Source organism: Mauremys mutica, chromosome 7 (assembly GCF_020497125.1).
Source record: "Mauremys mutica isolate MM-2020 ecotype Southern chromosome 7, ASM2049712v1, whole genome shotgun sequence".
NCBI classification, from domain to species: Eukaryota; Metazoa; Chordata; order Testudines; family Geoemydidae; genus Mauremys; species Mauremys mutica.
The window spans coordinates 26,642,257-26,665,783 of NC_059078.1; the positions used below are offsets into that span (position 1 = coordinate 26,642,257).

Here is a 23,527-nt window from a genome sequence, read left to right on the forward strand (position 1 = left end):
AGTTACTCACTAGAACAAATAGTTAAAGCTCCTTTGTAAACTACAGTTTCCTAAAATGAAGGTATAAAGGAAACTGGATTAGTTCATAGTCCTGACACACACTTCAAGTTGTAATATAGTGTAAATAACTGTTCTAACTAAACTTGGACTAAACCTTCTGCAAGCAGGACAACAAGAGAACCACCATGAAAGGTGAGCTATAATTTACTTTTTAGACCTATAGTGAAGTGCTTTGTAAAGAAATATTGTCTTTGCCAACCAGTGTCTATTTTTAATTTTACAGTGGAAGTTATTGTTTAAGTTGTTTTTCTTGTTTCTGAAGCTAACAGTTGCAGAACGGCATAATGCTACAGAATATGTTTCTTGAACACAGAATTCAGGCATTGTAGCAACATTTACAAATACAATTTCATTTAGAGTGTTAATTAATAAGTGTTTGCAAGGTAAATTGTAGTCACAAAAATCCAAACCTTTCATTTACAGATTTAATATGTTCAATACTGAAATCTCATTCTGTTGTTCTTTTAAGATAGTGTTCCCTGTTACTCATTAATGCACTGTACCCTTTATTTTCTAAGGCTTTTAAATAGTAATTGACTAGAAGCTTTTCTACTTTGAAATAATAGATAATATTAATGATTCGATGCATCACAAAGACAATGTTAAAAGGGATTTATCCACCTATTGCTCTGATTCTCTGGAGCCAAAATAATTTATATGGGATCAGCAGCCAAGACTCCCCAATATATCTTTATTATTCCACTGTATGCATATTAACATAACTTTAGGCAGCATGATGTTTTTAAAAGAATAGCGTTAACCACATATGACAGGTACAAGGTATTATTATTTCAGTCAAAGCCAACTGGATCACTGTCAGGAGCCATGGGAGTAGATAATAATTTTAAATACTAAATATCATTGAGTACTCCTGTGACCTCATTTATCATTTTAACAACTGTACTTGACAAATGTTTGCTTAGTGGCTAGATGTTCAAATCTTTGGAAAGTACAGCTGGCATTCAGATAAGGGAATTTCAATTAATAAGCATAAATATGGGTGGATATTTTAAAGAACAGACCTTAAAAAAATCTGGCTCACTGGAAACTGTTGTTGAATTCTCTGTAGTGAAGCCTTTGAAGATTATTGTTTTCTCTAAAAGAACACAAGCTTAATTCTTTAAGGTGCAACATACAATCAAAACAGTAAGTAAACAGGGACTGTGCTTGCAACTTTAACATACAGTGGCTCAGAATCACTATCACCATAGAAAGATAAACATTACAATTTAATATCCTTGGGAACTATATGGGAGTGTTTCATTCCTATGGTTATGCAGCAGCTAGAAATTCATCATATTTTTATGACAAGGGGCTGATGGCTAAGCTTGCTAAAAGTTATTTGCATTTCAGATAAAGCCATGGAAAGTAGCTCAGTTTGAAACTAGAGAAAAATTGTCTTTAGTCTACATTATATGAGGTTTCCAAAATTTTATCTAGGGCTGATTCATACTATTCTGATGTACCGAACTGTGAAACAAATGTACATTATTGTCCATTACCAAAATGTACATCTTTTCTCTATGCTACCAATGTTTGTATTACCAAAACACACTGATTATAAATTAGTTTCACCACATTATCACTTCTTTTACTTCTTGTACAGGTGACTTGCTTTTGGTTTCAAGTATCATTGTACTAATGCATATGGTATTTGGATGCCCCGAAAAGTGCCTATGTCATCAAACTTCAAAGACAGTGGACTGCAGGAATCAAGGACTTGTTGAAATTCCCTCCCACATACCTCCTGAAACTCTAATATTACAGTTGCAGAATAACCATATTTGGAGAATCAATCAAAATGCATTCAGTGAAACCCCTTTGCTCAAAATTTTAGACTTATCTAATAATTCTGTTTCAAATTTGTCATCGGGTGTTTTCCAAGGACTACGATACCTACAGGTTCTAAACCTAACCAAGAACTTGATTTATTACCTAGAAAACAAGACTTTCAGTTCCCTCCCTCAATTAAAAGAACTGGATTTGTCCTCCAACAGTATATTAAATTTGCCTGAAACTCTAGGAAATAATACAGGGAATATAACTTTATTGTCTGTTAAGTATAACAAGCTTCAAAGACTGGACAGAATTCTGCTGGAATCCCTCCCAAATCTGAAAGTTGTTCTTTTCAAGAATAATCCATGGGAATGCACTTGTCATGTCATTGGCCTTAAACTGTGGCTAGAGAGCTTTTTATACAGAGGTAAGTAATTTTCTCTATTAGATAAAATGTAAAGAAAATGGCTTACCATATACTTGACCTGTCTGAGCTACCATGGCTTTGATACCAGAAAGCACGTAAGCACATACTTAACTCTCTTTCTCTGCTCTGGACTAGAGTTTAGCAAATAACTGATTTTTCAGACTGCCGGAAGTTCAAGAACATAAACTCCATTTGGATTAAACTGAATCCAAATTTTTAAATAAATATTGACGAATCAAAGGAAACATAATTTGACCCAAAGCATTTTGTTTCCAGACTTTTTAATCAGGCTCAATTAAAAAAAAAAGAAAGAGGAAGTAGAGGTAATGGTTGTGGTTCCAGTGCCCACCTTATAACTTTTTGCCCAGTACTTAGGGCACTCGCCTGGGGTGTGGGAGACCAGGTTTGAATCTCCACTTTGGAGCAGGGATTTGAACCCCCTGAGGTTAGTGCCTACCAGGCTATTGGCTAGTCTGGAGAGGTCTCTCTCAGTGTCTCCTGGTGAAGTTGCTTCCTTTCGTATAAATTATTATTCATTCTAGTAGGGACTTGAGCTTGGGTCTGCCCCATTTCAGCTGAGTGCCCTGACCACTGGGCTAAAACTTATAATGCCAGAAATACACAATGCCATGGTAAAGAAAAAAGTGAACTTTCTATGTAGTTTAAAAGCAGCACAAAGTTGTTTGGCCATATCTCCACCTGCATTTAATCTCTTCCATTTATAAATCCATTAGTTATTCTACATAAAAAGAGAATAAGACTTAACTCTGTTTTTGTAAGTCAGAAGTTGTCTCACTCTGCTTTTGAATGGCATTGCAAAGCTTTGTTCTGAGCAGCTTTAGAATCCAAAATGATTTAGATAAAAGAAAAAGAAATCATTTATAATTCTAAAATGTTTGGGTTTTTTTTTAAGTGTATCTGTTTTATATGCAGTGTAGGCAGTGAAAGGTATTAAACATTAAAGGAAGATCTGGCCCTGATTGCTGTGGGAGCTAGTCAGACTTTTGAGAAATCAAAAGAACAAGACAATCTTATTTCCTCTAAAATAAATGTTGATGCATGAATGTGATACAAATATTTCCTTGGTTTCCTATCTGTATGTTGGTCAATATATTGGCATGGTACAATGCAACAGCTCATGTGAAGATGCTCTGTGTCTTCTGTTTGCCCTCTGTAACACAATTGCTATTCAGTATCCATTGATGGCCTTCACTCAGTTACATGGGCAGGAATCTTGAAGATGAGATTTGGTTTGTGCACAGAAGGGTGGAAGGCTGAAGAGATGAGAATGAAAGGAAATAACCCATGACAGACTGTCCTTTGTTGTGCCTAAATAAAGTTGCTTTAATCATTCAACAAACAGAAGACTTACTGTGGAACTAACCAACTAATTTCCACTCCTTATTTCTCCTTTTAATTAACTTTTAAGTGAGTTTGTGCAAGAATAACTTTAAACCTTGCAAGAATAGCCTTAAAAACCTCACACGTTGGTTACTAGAAATGTTTAAAGTTCATATGCACACTTCCTTGTTAAAATGAAATTTATATAATTGGACAATTTATATGTCCAATTAGTGAATTGGTAACAAATAGTCAAGTCTCCAAATGTTTCACCACGAAATTCTTGCTACTATCCTGTCACCCGCTGATAGAGTATACCACAAGTAATCACTAAATTGCACACATACCTCAAAATTTTATTTTTATTTCAGGAATTACCGCCATGAGAAGAGACATATTTCTTTTTACAGTATCTCTCTTTTTATGTTGTGGCCAAATCATTGGGCCAGTTCCTTAGCATGCCCAGCGCAGATGGAAATCAGCATTTATTGTCTACCTGAAGGAAATGGTTAGCATAAGGGGAATCTCCAGCACAAGTTAAGCCATTCCAGCTGGGCACAACTTAAAGTGGACTTGAAGCTGTTCTAAATTGTGCTGGAGGCACAGCTCCCAGGCATTCTAGGAGTGAGGAGCTGGAATGATGGTGTAATAGCATCTCCAGAGTCATCTGTTCTAGAAGCAGCACTGGCACAGATAAGGATCTGGTCCATTGGATCTATGTTAAAACATGTACATTTAATTAAGTTTCATCAATACAAGATGCCTAATACTTGGCTAGATAACAGGTGGAAGGTGGTATTAGTTATAGAAAATAATAAATAAAATTAAACAAGCTTTTAAGCCAGTGATATGTGCAATTTATCAAAATAGTCAATGGGCTGAGATGAAAGAGTGGGTCTGTAATTTAACTGATAAAAAATAGTCTCCTAAAGGCTTTATCCCCGGGGTTAAAATCATACTACTTTCTAGACTGTTAAAATATTAAGTTATTTCTTTCAGCCCCCAGGCTTTTGTTAAATTTTGCTGGACCTATTCCCCAGAACAAATTTTAGCAGGGGTTGTGAATTCTGTATGCAATGGAAGGTAATGATCCAAGATAAGCATATCAGATTATCTTAATTACTATGCCAGCAGCACAGCTTCTTTAGTTTATCTCTGAAACACAGCCATTGTTTGGCAATTCAGTGCTTTTTTTTTTTCTTGTCTCACCTTTGCTTTACACAAATTTGTCCAAATTGCAAAAAACGAAGTGAAATGAAACACACAAACCCATTTTAACAGCCAGTGTTGGAAGAAGTCTAGATATTCTGTACTCTAATATTCCTCTAGTATTATTCTTCTGTGACTTATACTAACCAAAATGAGTTATGTTCCTATAACAGGGTAGCTGGCCCCTTAAATGAAACTGGGCTCAGCGCTTGTGTTCCAGTCAAGTGCATCCTAGCTTGATGTAACAAGGTGGGTGGGGCTGGCTGCAGGGAGTTATAAATGAGAGTTCAGAACTGAGAGTCCAGAACACTGATAGAGTTTAGAAAGGAAGAAAGAGTTCTGAGAATAAAGAGCACTCAGAGGAGGGGATGCCCCTAACAGCGGAGCAGTGAGAGTTCCCTCATTGAGCAGTGAAGCCTGCTGGTGAAAGCAGAAGGTACGAAGGCAGTCAGGAGGTCATCTACAAGTTTCCCCAGGCCCAACAGCCATGATCAGAGAGAGCTGAAGGCTGGGAGAAGCAGAGGGAAATGCCTGCTGGCTCTCTGAGGTGGACAGCTAATGCTGAAGGGCCAAAGAGAGCTGAAGGGTATATGTACTTGGAGGGGAGGATGGGGCAGTAAATGACTACAGACATAAAGAAGGGAGCCGGAATAAGTTGGAGAACCACTGATCTAAGAGCACTGGGATGCCCAGAGCCTCGGAGGAAAGACCTGTCTGTTGGGCCCAAGAAGTGAAACGCACCCTTTTGGCTTGGTAGGATTGTCTCGTGGAGTTCTTTCTGCCATTGTAGAGGACATCTCATACTGCCAACAAACACTCCTGTGCTAGTGGAGGCATCCACCCAAAAATCAAGTTGTCTGGTGAAGCGTCCATGGATTGGGGTGCCAGAGTCTGTTGCTATGTTCTGTGAGCACTCCCGGAAATGTCAGGAGTAGGAGAGGAGAAGAAGAGGAAACCAGAACTGGCACGCCCAAAATGGAGCAATTGGGATGACCATGGCCCTTTCCAACTGGACTTTCTGAAGGACACGTGACAAGAGTGGTAAGGGAGGAAAGGTGTAGTTGATTCAGTGACCATGAAGAACTTTGGCTAGCGAATGGAACAGTTGAGGCATCTGAGATCCAAGACTGGTCTAATCTCCCCTTCTTGTGTACCAGAAAACAGTCTGAATACTTGAAAGGCTCCATTGCGCCTCTCTGCAGGAGGGAGTCCACCTCTAGGGTAAGAATACTGTTGTGAGAGTGATCCCTGGCATGGGATCAGCACAGGGGATGTGGAAGAGGCAGAGTCACTAACTCAATGGTATAGCCATGTCGAATGATACCCAGGACCCACTTTGTCTGTTGTTATTGCTCTCCATGCTGGCAGAAAGAGTTTGAGATGGCACACAAAAGGGGTGGCTAGTCAGACCGTTGGAGTGCAAAGTGGTTGATGGCTCTCTAGTTGCACTCAGAAATATCGCTTAGCAAAGATTGGGCATGTTGTGCAGATGACTTCATTGTCAAAACAGGTGGATGGGATCTGTGGGTCTTTGGGCATTTCTGTGGAGGCTCACAGATGGTAGAACTGGGGTGATGAGCTCCAATATGACCAACCTGGTTGATCCTGCTGTTGCAGCAGTGGTGCCCAAGGGGTTGAGTATCAGTGGCTCTGGGGCTGAGCTAAGATAGGGTATTGCCATGGTGCCATTGGGACCTTCTGATAGGTATGTCTTCAGAACAGGCAGCGAACCATGCGTAACATCTGGATCCTCAAACTCAGAGGAACCAGAGTCCTATGCAAATGGTGGTGCCAATGGAACGGGGTGTGTTGTAGGAATTCAGCCAGAAGGTGGCAGATTTGAGACAGTGGATGGGGCTCTCTTAGTAGACAAGAGTTCTGGAACACATGGAGACCTCATCCTTTCCAGGGGAGGACAGTTGATGAGGTCCAGGAGGATTTTCGAGTCTCTTTGAATCAACAGCTCCCAGTCTATGGATAGAACTGGGGCCAGTAAAGGGATCCATCTCTGGACCAATGATGCCGATGCAGGAGGGGTGTGTGGGTCTGGAACTAGTGGGTCTGGTGAGCAACGTTTAGTTGCTCTTGTGGGCCTTGGAACGTGGTGCTGCTCCGTGGTGGAACTTGTGGACAGCACAGCATCTTTCTTAGACCTGGAGAAAGACTTACTGTCATGCTTATGTGCATGTTCCCATGACTCACGACTAGGTCCTGAACTGAGGGTCTATAGTAGGAGACACGCTCTTGGATTGTTCAGGCCAATGTATGGGTGGGGGTTCCTGACCAGGATCTGACTGCAGCCCCATAGTGACTCGCATGAGGTGCTTTTTAAGATGGAAGACTCTGCCTTCCCATGGATGAGCAGGGAAGGAGAGGCAGATACTGCATCTGGACACGGTGTGGGCTTCCCCCAAACAGTACAGGCAGTACTCATTGCTGAGGGAAAACAAGCAAGGGCAGAAAGCACTGACTTTGAATCCTGGCCTCTTTGGCATAATCCAATACCTAGTACCGGTTGCTGGACGGGGGGGGGGATTGTTTGGCAGAAAATGCTGAAGCACCATCCCAAGTCCTTAATCATACCAAACTTTTAGAAACAAGAAAATTACTACAGAAACAGCAAAAATCTTGACTATATATGGTACGGAGACCTGGGTGCTGTAGGGTGTAGAGTGAGTTGGGGATTGTTTGGCAGTTAACCGCTGAAGCGACATCTCCAGCTCTTAAATCTACAAAACTTCTAAAAAGAATAAAATCACTACAAAAAAAACGGAAGATATGAAATATAAAAATAAAAACTGTTTTTCTAAAAACTCTGGAAAATGCATCACTAAGGACAAGAGGACAGCAGAAGCTCTGCCTCGGACCATGCGGTGGTGAGAAGGTACTGAAGATGTGGTCGGTCTGCCCCCCCTTTATCATCTTGGGTGAAACCATAAGGCAGTGCAAGTGTGCATGCATGGACCGATGGACATAACTACTTTGAAAAGCTCCAGGCGCTTGCACATAACCCCCAGTGGAATACAGATAGGGACCCTCACTTGAAGAAGAATAACATTTCTTGAACTGAAGGCAACTCAAGCAATTGATTCTTGTTGCATATACTTAATTATAGAGAATGTTTTAGTCAAGGTAGAATTCTAGTTTTCCATTCCAACACACCCTTTTCAGTCATTCATAACCATGGAAGGATCAGAGCTGCAGAATTTGGATCTTCAGCCATATCCACACTGAAAATGTCCATGTTTGGAAGTCTTTGGATCCAGGCTTTTGGTTTGACCTGTTACAGATCAGGGATTCAGCTGCTAGGCTCTGATTCATCTTGGAACATGGCCAGTATTTGTGGGGAAGGTGGCCTTAGGAATTTGGTTTGGGCGCATCTTAACTCACCACCTTCTAAAACAATTTCTTTTTAAGATTAAAATTTCCATGTCTGGCCACAAAGGGAGAGGAAATTTGAACTGACTTGATTCAGTTACTTTTGAATTACGCAAACATGAAAATATACAATGGTTCTAGCCCCAACCAGTAGCTATGGGGCCATGATATGTGGGATGGTAAGGGAGCTGAACTCTGATACATATGTGCTCTAATGCACTAGGGACTGATCCTGCCCCACTGCTTGAGCAGGAGTGAAAAGGCTCCTTACTCCATTCCCCCCCACACCAAATTCACCCATTCAGCAAAGAGCAGGAACCAGCCCTAAAGGCTGCATGGGGCATGGGTCACTTGCAGGTTTAAACTAGTGTAGATGGTGGATTCTCTGTAACTTGAAGTCTTTAAATCATGATTTGAGGACTTCAGTAACTCAGCCAGAAGTTATGGATCTATTACAGGAGTGGGTGGTTGAGGTTGTATGGCCTGTGATGTGCAGGTCAGACTAGATGATCAGAGTGATTCCTTCTGGTCTTAAAATCTATGAGTCTATAATAAAATACACAGGATATGCTGTATGGACAAGTTTGAAATTAGAAATTTCAACTGCTTTATTTTTCTAACTTTTGTATGGAGAATATTGGTTTTGGCATGTAATGTGAATGGTATCATGCTTTTATAAACTATGCAGAAAAAATCAGGGCATATAGAATATTTTATTTTCACAATTTGCTTCATGGCAAATGTTAGCACATAGTGCCAGAACCATCCCTACTGTGAATGCTAATAGGAAATGTTTACAGAAGACATATTGTTTCCATTTATGTTTATTAAAAAAGTAGTGGTAAGAATGTACCTGGTAACAATATCTCTTTGTTTTCATTTATGGCTTTATATCTGCCTATTTTTATACTACTGGGTGTGTGCGCAAGGTGTGGGGTGGAGGTTGTTTTGTTTTACTATAAACATTGATAAAGTACAGGTAAGTTTACTCCTAATTAATTACTGGTTACAAGTAATTGCTTATTTGAGTATATAAAAGTGTTATAATCCTAGTCTTTAACTAACTGGAAATATACACAAAATAATATATGGCTGTAAATGCTTTAAAAGTACAAAAATGAAGCAGTTTATAAATTCCATTGGGCTTCATTTAGTTTTTACATACAGAAAATTCAGAAAGCCAAAGAGCTCAAGATTTTAATATGTTCTTTTCAGGAGGAATAAGTGATGGCATTATATGCTCAACACCAGAAAATCGGAAGGGAAAGGACCTCCTCAAAGTTCCTTATGAGATGTACGGGACATGCCCTCCCACAGCGGCTCAGGTTCATCTGGCTAATATTCATCACCATAGCTCTGAGCACAGAAGTTCTCTGAAGCACACTCATCACAATGAAAATGGAGAAAGTAGCCATTCAGACTGCGAACCTAAACCGAAGCCAAGGCCAGTTAGTTTGCGTCATGCAATCGCCACTGTAGTAATAACTGGAGTTGTCTGTGGAATCGTGTGTCTAATGATGTTGGCAGCTGCTGTGTATGGTTGTGCCTATGCTGCAATTACTGCTAAATACCACAGAGAACACTTGGCCCCAGTAACAGAGCTGGGGAGTCCTGAAGAAAAAGAGCCATTTGATAGTTCCTTGGCTTAAGTTACTTTTGGTCTTTGGTTTCACTCAAGTAAGACTCCTCGTTTCAATCAGAAGCTTAGTGTCAAGTAGGATTGATTTACTTGTTACTCCTGTATTTTGATTTTTCACATTAAAACAGTTTCTGTAAAGTAGACATTCATGCCTGGGTAGCAATTTATGTTGAGAGGTTAAATAGAGGAAATAAATATATTATTTATGTTTTGCGCATGCATACATCTGAAGTATTACATGAGGATGTGAGTTTAAGATTAATTAAATCTTCATGTAACCACTTTAAAATATTCAATTCTACATGAACTAGTTGCTGTGTAACATTAGTACAATACATGGCAATTATAGACAGTCACTAGCCATCACAAGTGAGATTTCTGGAATGGAAAATGCAAAGCAATTTTAAGTGGCTTGGTAAAACTTGCCTAATATGTACCTAAGGAATATATGGCAGAATAGTAACCTCTAAGTACAGGTCATACTAGATAATAGTAGAACTGGCCAAATTATTCACTGAAAGTAACTGACCCAACAATTTTTTCAAAATAAATTATTTGCAAGCACATTTTTTCCACTATTCGACCTGCTCTACTAGATAAACCATTTTAATATTGCATCCATGAGGTAGTTTATGAGATGGAAAATCCATAATTAGCTATAGCAGTTCACTTCTAGGCCATATCCAGAGACAGAAATATCTTTCTTTTCGTACTTGGGGAACAGTAAAGAGGAGTGGGCAAGATGGAAGTGAAGGAGGAATAGTTAACATGAGGGCACTGTGGCATTCTGATACAAGGATTTGAGAAAGGGCACTGACAGAAGCAAAAAATAAAATATAAACATATAAACACTTACTTCCTTAACAAAGGACTAATACACAACCACCACAGACACTTCTGATGGTCTTAATTCATAAAACTTCCATGTGGCAACTCTCATAACAGGAATAAAATAATGGATTTGGTACTGAAACCAATACAATTGTCAGGTTTCAGAGTGGTAGCCGTGTTAGTCTGCATCAGCAAAAACAACAAGGAGTCCTTGCGGCACCTTAGAGACTAACAAATTTTTTGGGGCATAAGCTTTCATGGGCTAAAACCCACTTCATCAGATGCATGGAGTGGAAAATACAGTAGGCAGGTATAAATACACAGCACATGAAAAGATTGGAATTGCCTTACCAAGTAGGGGATCAGTGCTAATGGGCCAATTCAATTAAGGTGGAAGTGGGCTATTCTCAACAGTTGACAAGAAAGGGTGAATACCAAGGGAGGAAAAATCACTTTTGTAGTGCTAATGAGGCCAATGTAATCAAGATGGCCCAGTCCAACAGTTGACAAGAAGGTGTAAGTATCAGCAGAGGGAAATTAGTTTTTGTAGTGACCCATCCACTCCCAGTCTTTATTCAGGCCTAATTTGATGGTGTTCAGTTTGCAAATTAATTCCAGTTCCGCAGTTTCTCGTTGGAGTCTATTTCTGAAGTTTTTTTGTTGAAGAATTGCTACTTTTAAGTCTGTTATTGAGTGTCCAGGGAGATTGAAATGTTCTCCTACTGATTTTTTAATGTTATAATTCTAGATGTCTGATTTGTGTCCATTTATTCTTTTGTGTAGAGACTGACAGGTTTGGCCAATGTACATGGCAGAGGGGCATTGCTGGCAAATGATGGCATATATCACATTAGTAGATGTGCAGGTGAACGAGCCCCTGATGGTGTAGCTGATGTGGTTAGGTCCTATGATGGTGTCCCTTGAATAGATATGTGGACAGAGTTGGCAACAGGGTTTGTTGCAGAGATTGGTTCCTGGGTTAGTGTTTTTGTTGTGTGGTGTGTAGTTCTTGGTGAGTATTTGCTTCAGGTTGGGGGGCTGTCCGTAAACGAGGACTGGCCTGTCTCCCAATGATAGGTTGTAGATTCTTGATGATGAACTGGAAAGGTTTTAGTTGGGGGCTGTAGGTGATGGCTAGTGGTGTTCTGTTACTTTCTTTGTTGGGCCTGTCCTATAGTAGGGACTTCTGGGTACCCTTCTGGCTATATCAATCTGTTTCTTCACTTCACCATGTGGGTACTGTAGTTTTAAGAATGCTTGATAGAGATCCTGTAGGTGTTTGTCTCTGTCTGAGGGATTGAGGCAAATGTGGTTGTATCTTAGAGTTTGGCTGTAGACAATGGATCGTGTGATGTGGTCTGGATGAAAGCTAGAGGCATGTAGGTAAGTGTAGTGGTCATTAGGTTTCTGGTATAGGGTGGTGTTTATGTGACCATCGCTTATTTGCACTGTAGTGTCCAGGAAGTGGATCTCTTGTGTGGACTGGTCCACGCTGAGGTTGATGGTGGGGTGGAAATTGTTGAAATCTTGTGGGCCACCTTGATTACACTGGCCTCATTAGCACTACAAAAGTGGTTTTTCCTCCCTTGGTATTCACCCCTTCTTGTCAACTGTTGAGAATAGCCCACATTCACCTTAATTGAATTGGCTTGTTAGCACTGACCCAGGGCCTGCTCCAGACCCCAGCGCGCCAAGCAGGCGCGTGGGGCGGCATTGTCCAGGCAGGGCAGCATTTGGCTCCGGTGGAGCATCCGCAGGCATGCCTGCGGGAGGTCCACCGGAGCCCCGGGACGAGCAGACCTGCCGCAGGCATGACTGCGGAGGGTCCCCTCTTCCCGCGGCTCCGCTTGAGCTCCCGCAGGCATGACTGCGGCGGGTGCACTGGTCCCGCGGCTCGGATGGAGCTCCAGCAGGCATGCCTGCGGATGCTCCACCGGAGCCGCGGGACCACGGGACCGTCCGCAGGCACTTCTGCCCCAGCCGCGGGACCGGGGAAGGGCGGTGCGAGCGGCGCGGCGCGCCGCCCTGCTTGGGGCGGCGGAATTTCTAGAGCCGCCCCTGCACTGACCCCTCACTTGGTAAGGCAAATCCCATCTTTTCATGTGCTGTGTATTTATACCTGCCTACTGTATTTTCCACTCCATGCATCTGATGAAGTGGGTTTTAGCCCATGAAAGCTTATGCCCTAAAAATTGTGTTAGTCTCTAAGGTGCCACAAGGACTCCTCGTTGTTTTTGCCAATACAATTGTGTGTTTGTATGTTGTTATTCTTTCTCTTCTCTGGCTAGATTCCCTGTAGGATCAATCCTAGAAGAGGGATCCAGAAGCAGAAAGTTTGCTGTAAGAGGATGTTGCAGCCACAAAATCCTCAACACCAGAGAACCAGAAGGGAAAGGATATTCTTAAACTGCAGAAGCATTTTTTCAAATAAAATATTTGGCTAGGAAGTTCACTGCACCATTTAAATCCAGTATTAGATTATTATAATATATATGTCTAAATTTTCTAGCTTGGATTTTATTTTCAGAATTAGCATTTTGTAACCCCTCCCCTCCCAAAAAAGGATTTTTTTTTTTAGCTAGGGTAGTGATGCAAGGGTATTGGATGGAATTTTACCATCTATGCACTAAATCAAGAGCCTCAGTGCCAAACCAAAGTCAAAGGCCTTTTACCTGTGGGAATTACAACGGAGCTGGGGAACACATACACACAACCCAAATTTAGGGCCCAGCGCACCCATGCAATTAGATGGCAGATGCAAATGTGAAAAATGCTAAAGCTCCAACTGACTTCAGTGGAGCCAGGATTTCACTGACACTGCTCCCAATAACCTGGGACTCAGCTATGGCACTTTAAGTACAAATACCCTCTACCTTCATGCCTCCAGCTTCCATCCCGGACACACCACAAGATCCATTGTCTACAGCCAAGCACTGAGGTACAACCGTATCTGCTCTAACCCCGCAGACAGAGACCAACACCTAGAAAATCTCCACCAAGCATTCTCAAGACTACAGTACCCACACGAGGAAATAAGGAAACAGATCAACAGAGCCAGACGTGTACCCAGAAGCCTCCTACTGGAAGACAAACCCAAGAAAGAAACCAACAGGACTCCACTGGCCATCACATACAGTCCCCAGCTAAAACCCCTACAACGCATCATCAGGGATCTACAACCCATCCTGGACAATGATCCCACACTTTCACAGGCCTTGGGTGGCAGACCAGTTCTCGCCCACAGACAACCTGCCAACCTGAAGCATATTCTCACCAACAACTGCACACCGCACCATAGTAACTCTAGCTCAGGAACCAATCCATGCAACAAACCTCGATGCCAACTCTGCCCACATATCTACACCAGCAACACCATCACAGGACCAAACCAGATCAGCCACAACATCACCGGTTCATTCACCTGCACTTCCACCAATGTAATATATCCCATCATATGCCAGCAATGCCCCTCTGCTATGTACATCGGTCAAACTGGACAGTCTCTAAGGAAAAGGATAAATGGACACAAATCAGACATTAGGAATGGCAATATACAAAAACCTGTAGGAGAACACTTCAACCTCCCTGGCCACACAATAGCAGATCTTAAGACGGCCATCCTACAGCAAAAAAACTTTAGGACCAGACTTCAAAGAGAAACTGCTGAGCTCCAGTTCATCTGCAAATTTGACACCATCAGCTCAGGACTAAACAAAGACTGTGAATGGCTTGCCAATTACAGAACCAGTTTCTCCTCCCTTGGTTTTCACACCTCAACTGCTAGAACAGGGCCTCATCCACCCTGATTGATCTAACCTCGTTATCTCTAACTTGCTTCTTGCTTGCTTATATATACCTGCCCCAGGAAATTTCCACCACTTGCATCCGAAGAAGTGGGTATTCACCCACGAAAGCTCATGCTGCAAAACGTCTGTTAGTCTATAAGGTGCCACAGGATTCTTTGCTGCTTCTACAGAACCAGACTAACACGGCTACCCCTCTGATACTAAATACCCTCTGCTCACTCCTTAAAAAAACTCAAACCAACCTACCAAAACCTTTTAGACTCTCTTCCTAAAGAAGCAAAAAAAGACACAAAAATGATTTTAAAATATTTTTTTAGGTTACCTTTAAGCTGCTTTTGGCATTTTCAGGCCTTAATTCCATGTGAAATTCTGCCATAAAGCAAGATATTTCTTACTTCCATTAATGCATTTCTTTGTATGACTGGAGTAGGCCAACCCATACTAAATGTGTCATTAACATGCTATATGTTCAAAAAATGCTTTGATAAAATTGAATACATTTATAAATTCAGCCCACGGTTGCCACAAACAGCCATTTAAGATGATAATGTTTACTAATGTTTTAAATGTCAACAGAGTCTCAACAGAGAAAAATAGAGAGCCAATCATTTAAATTAACAAATGCAAACTTACAATTTTGCAATATGAAAAATGTAATGTTTATCTGTAAAAATAAAATTCAGATGAAAGACACAATTTGCTGAGTATTCTGTGAGAACCACAAATTATCTTTCACAACCACTGCAGTTCATAAGGGATAATTTTCAAACGCCTTACAGATTATTTTTAGCTGCTCATTGTATACTGCTGAATCAAGGGATTCCCTACAGAAATGGCCTTAATTTGCAAAGATATGGACATCTGCTGCTGAAATAATGAGTTATTTGCACAGCTTTATTTTGCCAGTAAAGGTCATTGACAAACAGTTTCAACAATGCAACGTAGAGTATTTCTATAAACACAGTGTTTCCCCCGTAAACTCTGGAAGAGCCCCTTTATTCCTGAAAACATCAGGATAGCTTGTTCACTGTCTGCCATTTGGAAAGACAGCTAAAAGAAATGGATTGTACTATTCTTATCTTTCAAATAGGGGTCACCTTGTCACTTAGTTTTCAGAATCGATACATGGAAAATGGAGATGAAGAAAGTGGTCCTACTTGCAAATTTGTTCCCAATTTAGAATAGGAGATAAAACCACACAGATTTCACTTTGTTCTCTACAGAAAAAGCCCATTAATGGTTATATAGCTGGAGAGAAACACAAGTACTGAGTGCTGTATGCAAGTCTTTCCATCCAAAACTTGCAGAAAGATGATAAAAATTTAAACTTCATTACCCCAAAGTGATCCCACTTCCAATCAGAGAGAGGATACCCCTCCCTGTTTTTTAAAATAGGCAGCTTAACTACATTATACATAGTGTATCTTTCATTTGCAACATTAACAAAATAAGACACCATTGTTTGCATCATAATAACCTCCTATTTGCTGCTGGCCAGGTGACAAAAGTACAGAGGCTCCCTTTAGTTCAGCATTGAAAAAGTATGCTTATTTGAACCTCTTTAATCTGCAAAACAGGGCTGGAAAGGTCATATTAATAACATTCACACAAGATTCTTGGTATTTTCTGGTTGTGTGTTACCTGAAATATGACTGCATGCTCCCTGGTAAGGCAGCCAGCAACAATAATCACCTGGATGTGGCATTTACCTAGGGTTGCCAACCATCCAGGATTGACCTGGAGTCTCCAGGAACTGAAGATTAATCTTTAAAGATTATGTCATGTGATGAAATCTCCAGGAATACAACCAACCAAACTGGCAACTCTACATTGACCCATCATGGAGGAAGGGACAGATGATTCAGTGACAGCAAAGTACATGACTACAGCATGTTACCAACAGGGGTTGAGCCTGTGGTCAGCTCTGCATGATTAGAGAGGGGATCGACAGATTTGGGGCCAGAGTTTTCCATGGACTTCTTCTTGCCTTTGTGGATACTGCAAGCTAAGTTTCTTAATCAAGACTGCCATTCTTGCTTCAAGGAGGGAATGAGAATCTGCAAATCCTGTGCATTTTTGGAAGTAAAAGGTTTTTCAAGAAAGGGGATAAACTAGTATTTAATTTATGATGAATTTATTTATTTATTATCCTCATAACTGCAGAGAAACAAACAACAAATTGCTTAAAATTCAAACCAAGGCAGCATTATCTTAATTTCATAAAACCAGTCCAGATTCTCTGCCATGTAATGTAATCAAGGAATTATTTGGTTGGCAGCAATGTCCTTTGGGAAAAACCTCTAGAATCTGCTACTAGATCCACACATCTGCTAAACTTTCCCACGTTAGCTACACTTTTAAAAAAGAACAGCCTAACACAACTGGCCAAGAGTGAGGAGCAAAATCCTCTTTGAAGTTCACTATACCTATCATCACACAGATCTACTCTACCTGTGCAGCACTTGGATTCTAGGTGATGAGTGCTATAGAATTAAAGAGATGGATTAGGCAACCAAGGCACTTACGCTCAGAAATTATGATTACATTAACAGATAAATATACCCCTCAAGAACTGTGCTATCAGATAAAGGCATCATTTCTAAATGACGAAGTGAACTGAGAGTGTGTGCATGCGAATGCCTTGAACACTGAATATACATTCTGCTTTTTACTGAAGCCATTAGTATGCATTTCAATATTAGATTTATGAATATGAAGAGAATATGAAAAATGTATTAGGCCCTTTGGAAAAATATAAACTAACTGTGATTTCCACTAAAGCATGCAGGGACAGTGCAAGGGATTTACTAAGCATTACTACTGATTATAATGTTCAGAGGCTTACAAACTGGAGTAAAGATTAAGAAAATTGCTGTCTTGACTGATAAGAAAAGCATATATTTTAGAAACTTAGAACCTTTGAATGGTGTTTCAGTGCAATGGCATGTTTGTTTTCTCTTAAACACTACTACTAAGAGAGAACTTTTTATAGGTGGGGCTATTCCTTTTAAGCACATTGCATGGTTGTAATCACATTCAAAGTAGTGGCAGGTAAAAGAGTGGGTAACCTGAACAGTACACAATAGTTTATGAACAATTAATAGATGCTTTATCCTATCTAATACTTTAACTTAATATACCAAAGTGCAATAGAATGGAGGAAATACTAGACTATGTGGGAGGCATTTACAATATACTTAATTCCTAAAGATAACTGGTACTTACAGAGTGTTAACCTGTTGAAGTTAATGATTTAATTTACAAGAATCATATCTGTAAAAGTTTGTGCTGAGACTTTTCATTTGCAAAACTCCCAAAGCATATGCTTACAGGCACATGCACATGCACATGTCACACCTTACTTACCTGAAGCCTGGTTAACCAAGAGTCTTAGATAGTCTTGGACAGCTGACATGTAATCAGAGTTTGATTTCAATGTATAAGTCTTTATGTGCTGATTTATTCACAAGGACCTGAACATAGGAGTTTGAATACACATATGACCAGCACCATAAAGACTGTCACTTTCAAAAGTGACTCATGATTTCGAATGCCTCCATTTTTGAGTGTCCAACTTGTGACACCTGAAAGGGGCATGGTTTTTAGAGAGTCGGTGTTCACTAAAATCAGGCCCCTTTAAAGTGTCCCAAAAATGGAGATTCCCAAAATCATGGTGTGCTCCAGGCTTGAAACTTAAGCCTGAAATACAGCTGCTGCCACCTCCTTCTTAATTGTTTATGACAGAGGGGATCTGGCTAAAAGACCAACATCTACTAGGTGGGGTCATTCAAATTATCTAAGGGATTTTATATCCTTTAACTGACTTTCTTTAATTTTGAACCATTGTAATGACTTTGTATAAATGATGAGCATGTGAAAATAGAAAGTGAGCAAAGGGGTGAGGTGATGCTGAGAGGTCTATGAAAGAATCAAACAAAAACATGACCTGTCCATGAGTTCAAGTAGACTTGCCTACCTCTGGGTGACTACCAACACAAAGCACCAGGTTAGAATTAAAATATAGGAAGCAGTGATTTAGCACTGAAAGTATAACTCTGAAGGTGACTGATTCAGAGACCGTAGAGAAAAAGTAGTGGCTAACAAAGGTTTGGAGATAAAATGATGGAGCATCTTTATGAGCTGATCTGTTGAGATTTTTAAACAGTAGCCTATTTTACTTTATTTATTTATTAATTGCATTTCCTCTATTCTAAGTTATTAAAAGATCCTCTTTGAAAAGTTAAATATTTGAAAGGGGAAATGCCCTTGTTCAGTTTTTATATGGGATGATTTATTTAAAGGTGTGAAAACCATATTATATGTTTGCATAATATAGTGTTGTTGTGAGATAGGGAATATGCAATGAAATTGTCAGAGAAAAGAGCTGTTGCTAGGCTACCTTTACCAGAAAATTAGTTTCATTCTCCTACTTTTAATTTATAAAATGGCTTGATATTTTTCAACTTTATATTGTAAACAAGCAAACATATATTCAAAAAAGTCCTGAAAATACTTTAAAAGAATCAATAGTTTTAATATAAATAAATTGTATTAATGGATTCCCTTAATTCTAGTAAGCCATTACAACATGTTCATTTACATGAAATCTTTCACCTGAGAATTTATTTCTATCAGCACCACTATACAGTGGGTAAGTATAAAAAGGATATATACAAAAAATTGTTGTCACAGTCAATATGACTTTTCCTTGTGCACTGCAGCATTGACACTAAAGAATAACGTTTCTAGCTTTGCAAAACTTTAGTCTATTTTTATTTCCATGGCAAAGAATAGTGAGCAACCCAATACTCATTGTGTCCTTGTGCTCTGACATCAACTACTATGGAATTAAATACACCTGCTAAATGTGGCTTGTTATTATGTGATACTTGAATGACAGATTCCGTAGAACTTTAAATACCACATGCCTATAGAAAGATAATATACTGTGTAAAGAAATTAATCAGAGTAGCACCAGGTAAGACGTATCTACCCTTCTCTTTTTAACTTTTGCTTCTTTGTAGTGGGAAAATCATTGCAGCATCCAAAGATTTGGGCCAGATTCTGTCGTCCTCACTGAATCTGAGTAGTAACTTGATGCCTGACTACTGTTATTGTTTTGAAAAGTTGTATTTGAGAAGTAAACTATTAATTAACATGTCCATGAGTGACAGAATCTGTCCCTTAGGACAAGATACACAAGTCTTCTCTTTTACATATACAGTAAAACCTCAAGAGTTATGAACAATCAGAGTTACAATCAGCACTCTCGATGTATCTCCAGCAGAAAGGGGGCATTACTGGACATACCTGGAGATACTTGGATGTCTCTCCTCACTAACCACCATTTGCTGATAAGGAGGTGCATACCCTGCTTGAAGGGTAGGTTTTGGAGGGTAGGGTTTCCGTCTCCTCTCCTGATTACACTGGGCTAGGAGAAATCTTCAGACCAAAAGGCTCTTTTATTCAGCTCTGTTATGGAACTGGGCCCACACAGGTTGGGGGGAACATAACCCACCTTAAGTTAAGTTGGACTTTCAGTTAATTGGACATACCTTAATCAGGGCTTGCTTGTATTCAGAGACTAAAATTCTTACCTGACAAGTAAGGGCTCTGATGCTTTTAAAACGTGTTTGTGAACACGTTACTCTGACTTAAAACAGTAATGTAGGGATTGCAGGAAGTTTTGTCTGTACGCAGTGTCCATCTAGTGCTTTGCATGTGATACGGTGATTAATGTTGACATTCAAATATAAATGTCCAATAGCAAAAGAGTTTCTATTTAAAAATTATATCTCAACAGGAAATAATCAAATTAAACAAAAGAACAAAGTGACTAGCTATTTGTCCCATTAAACCCTCCTTCCGGACCTCACTGCACTTTAGTGGTATGCAAATTAACAAGATTTATGCAATTCCACATGTTCACCAATAGGTGGCACTAGTGCTTTCTACTTTTATTGGAACAGACAAGAAGCCCTCAGTTACTGACGGGGCGGGGGAGGCGGGGGAAATCCTGTTGTACTTAAAAGTCAGTTAATCTAATAACTATAAACAATTCTTCTGCTGTAACCTTTGCATTCTGAAATGAACATGGTAGATTTTCAAAGCATCATCATCTTTTTTTATATATTTACTATTTAAACTCACTTAGAAAGCTCTTCTTCAAATGACAGCATCAGTATTTATTAAGATGCAATACAGAGATACTCAACAATCATTCCTAATATTTAAAATGTCTCATATTAGCAAGGTATCATGTTGCTTTTGCATCCTGCAACATCAGACGTGCAGACATATTTAACAGTCCCTTTGTTTATGTTGATTCTCATACTCCTCTCTCCAAAGCAAATAGGACTAGATAGGTTTGTAAATTAGTTGGGAGATTTTAGAATGTACCTGATCTCACACAGTAAAGGGAAAATAAGAGCATTTCTCTACTTGTATCCCAAAAGCCTAAGAGGATGGAGAATAGACTAAGCCTTGGGTTTGACATGCCTCAAGTTTCTGGCCAGCTCTGCTCAGTCCTTCATCTTTCTGAGACAGATGCACTGAGCACCATGCAGTTTACTGCTTGCTTATGGGTGTTTTGGCTGATGCTTTAAAATCCAAGGCACTGTCTTGTCTGTGGTGGCACTAAAGATCCCTCGACTACTTTTGTAAGTCAGAAATTTGCCTTAATGTTCTTGATCAAAATTCTCCCCCATCATTGTTGTGCAGTGTGATGTGTATCTGTTAACGGCTGTCCTCCATCCCAAATGTGGCTAGATTTCAGTAGTGCAGTTTTGCGTATCGGTTGTGAAGTGTTTGGGGACCATTCAGAATGAAAGGTGCTATATAATGTAAAGACTAGTCTATACTGTTGCATTTGGACCCCAACCTGTATACAGGGGTGGGGGTGAATGAAGAGAGCAAATCAGAATTCCTTCAGTGTCCCTAGGGAGATGGCCAGTGGAGTGGGAGCTGTGCCAAACACCCTTGAAAAGGAGCATGCTCTGCAATGTTTCAGCTCTGATGGCCCTTTCTTCATCCCTCCTACTACCTCCCCCATTTTGACTCCCTTTGATGAGTTGGTCACCAGTAATGATACTAGATCTTTTTCCTTGTATTTAGGGAGAGCAAGGACTGGGACTGGGCCTTCTTCCTCCTTATGAGCAACCGTTACTGCATTATCACCGCTTTCCATTTTGAAATGTCAAAGAACCCTAAAGGCAACCCTCTGTCAAAGGGCCAACATATAGAACCTGCTGCAAATCACTTTGAAATTTAACCACACCAGAGAATAATACAAGAGTACAATAGTCAAATTTGTGTTAATTCACCATAAAATCAAATTGTTGCTACCATTCACACAAGCTGCAGAAGAGACGCTCAGTCCTCAACTGCGTCATTCCCAATCAGCAGTGTTGCCATCAAAAATCAAAATTCCCATCCAAATTACCCTGATCTTGCTAGAATAAAAATAACAAAAAAACCCATAGGTTGACCTTGCAGCACTAGCAATTTAAAAATATGCTTTTTAAATATCAATTCGATATAGAAATCACTGAGGGAACATACTGTGGAACATAACTGAATTTTAACTACACACCATACACATATTTTTCAGGCTTATTATCCATATCGCTGCAGCAAATAAATTAAGCTTTCAGAGTGTACACAAACACAATAAATATACCTGTATATTTATAAATACACATACCTACACCCCTAACTCAAATTTGCATCCATTTAAGTTGATAAAGTCATAGTTTGTTAGTTGGAGTGGGAGGAATTTAAAAAGCATCTCAGCATTTTCTCCAGTGAAGTAAATATATTCTCACTTTGGACTGACAGAGAGGGGACAGATGGTAAAGCAGCAGCAGTAGTCAAATTCTATGTGGCAGTGTTGCCAACCATTCTAACTCTACAAACTCATTGATTTTGAAGATCTCCTGACATTATTATTGGATTATGCTTCCTCCATTTGAATAAGCATTTCTGTTAGCTTGGAACCAGATAAGTTAGCATAGATAAGGGGCCTTCTACAAAAGATGAAAACAAAAAGAGAAAGAAATACAAAGAGAACAGAGGGGATTGGATAGAGCAGGGGCAGGCAAAATTTTTGGCCTAAGGGCTGCATCGAGTTTCAGAAATTGTACGGAGGGCCGGTTAGAGGAGACTGTGCCTCGCCAAACAGCCAGGTATAGCCCGGCCTCCGTCCCCTATCCGCCCCCCCTGCTTCTCGCCCCCTGATGGGCCCCCCCAGGACCCCTGCCCCATCCACTCATCCTGCTCTCTGTCCCCTGAAAACCCCCAGAGCCCCTGCCCCTAACTGCCCCCCACCACCCCATCCAACCAACTCCTCTCCTTCCTGACTGCCCCCCTGGGACCCCTGCCCCATCCACCCCCCTTCTCCCTGTCCCTGACTGCTCCCGGAACCCCCACCCTGACCGCCCCCCGCTGCCTCATCCAATCCCTCTAATTCCTGATGACCCCCCCGGGACCCTGCTCCATCCACCCCCCTTGCTCCCTGACAACCCCCCGAACTTCCCTGCCCTCTATTCAATCCCCCTCCCCCGCTCCCTGCCAGCTTACCACGATGCCTGGAGCACCGGTGGCTGCCAGCCATGCACCGCACAGCACAGATCAGGCCGGGCTCTGCAGCTGCACTACCCCGGGAGCTCGCAGCCCCGCTGCCCAGAGCATTGCGCCCATGGCGCAGTGAACTGAGGCTGCGGGGGAGGGGGAACAGCAGGGGAGGGGCTGGGGGCTAGCCTCCCAGACCAGGAGCTCAGGGGATGGGCAGAACGGTCCCACGGACCGCAGTTTGCCCACCTCTGCTTTAGGGCATAATTAACAGGTGTCCTATAACATGACATTCCTTGCACTTTAGGATTTGCTTTGGGAATATGTCACACTTAAACATCTTTAATCCCTTTTCAGCAAGACAAAAGATTATAAGTAATATGTTCAAAAGCACCTGTCAGACTTAAACGCCTAAGTGCCCAATGTCCAGATTTGTAAAGGCATTTGGGCAGTGCTATGACAGTGTTGCAACTCCTGACTGTTTTCATTTCA

At 40.7% G+C, this 23,527-nt stretch overlaps 2 protein-coding genes across 11 annotated transcripts in view; one reads left to right on the forward strand and one right to left on the reverse strand.

Annotated features, from left to right (window-relative positions):
* Positions 1 to 23,527, reverse strand: part of CACNA2D3 (calcium voltage-gated channel auxiliary subunit alpha2delta 3) — a 752,236-nt gene that overhangs the window by 107,405 nt on the left and 621,304 nt on the right. The gene's annotated exons all lie outside the window — the stretch shown is intronic.
* LRTM1 (leucine rich repeats and transmembrane domains 1) overlaps positions 1 to 23,527 on the forward strand; it is a 36,083-nt gene that overhangs the window by 9,895 nt on the left and 2,661 nt on the right. Inside the window, exons 2-3 of the mRNA XM_045025512.1 lie at positions 1,667 to 2,263; positions 9,407 to 9,868. Of these exons, the coding sequence (XP_044881447.1) occupies positions 1,667 to 2,263; positions 9,407 to 9,840 (1,031 nt within the window). The 3' untranslated portion in view covers positions 9,841 to 9,868. The remainder of the gene's footprint in view (positions 1 to 1,666; positions 2,264 to 9,406; positions 9,869 to 23,527) is intronic.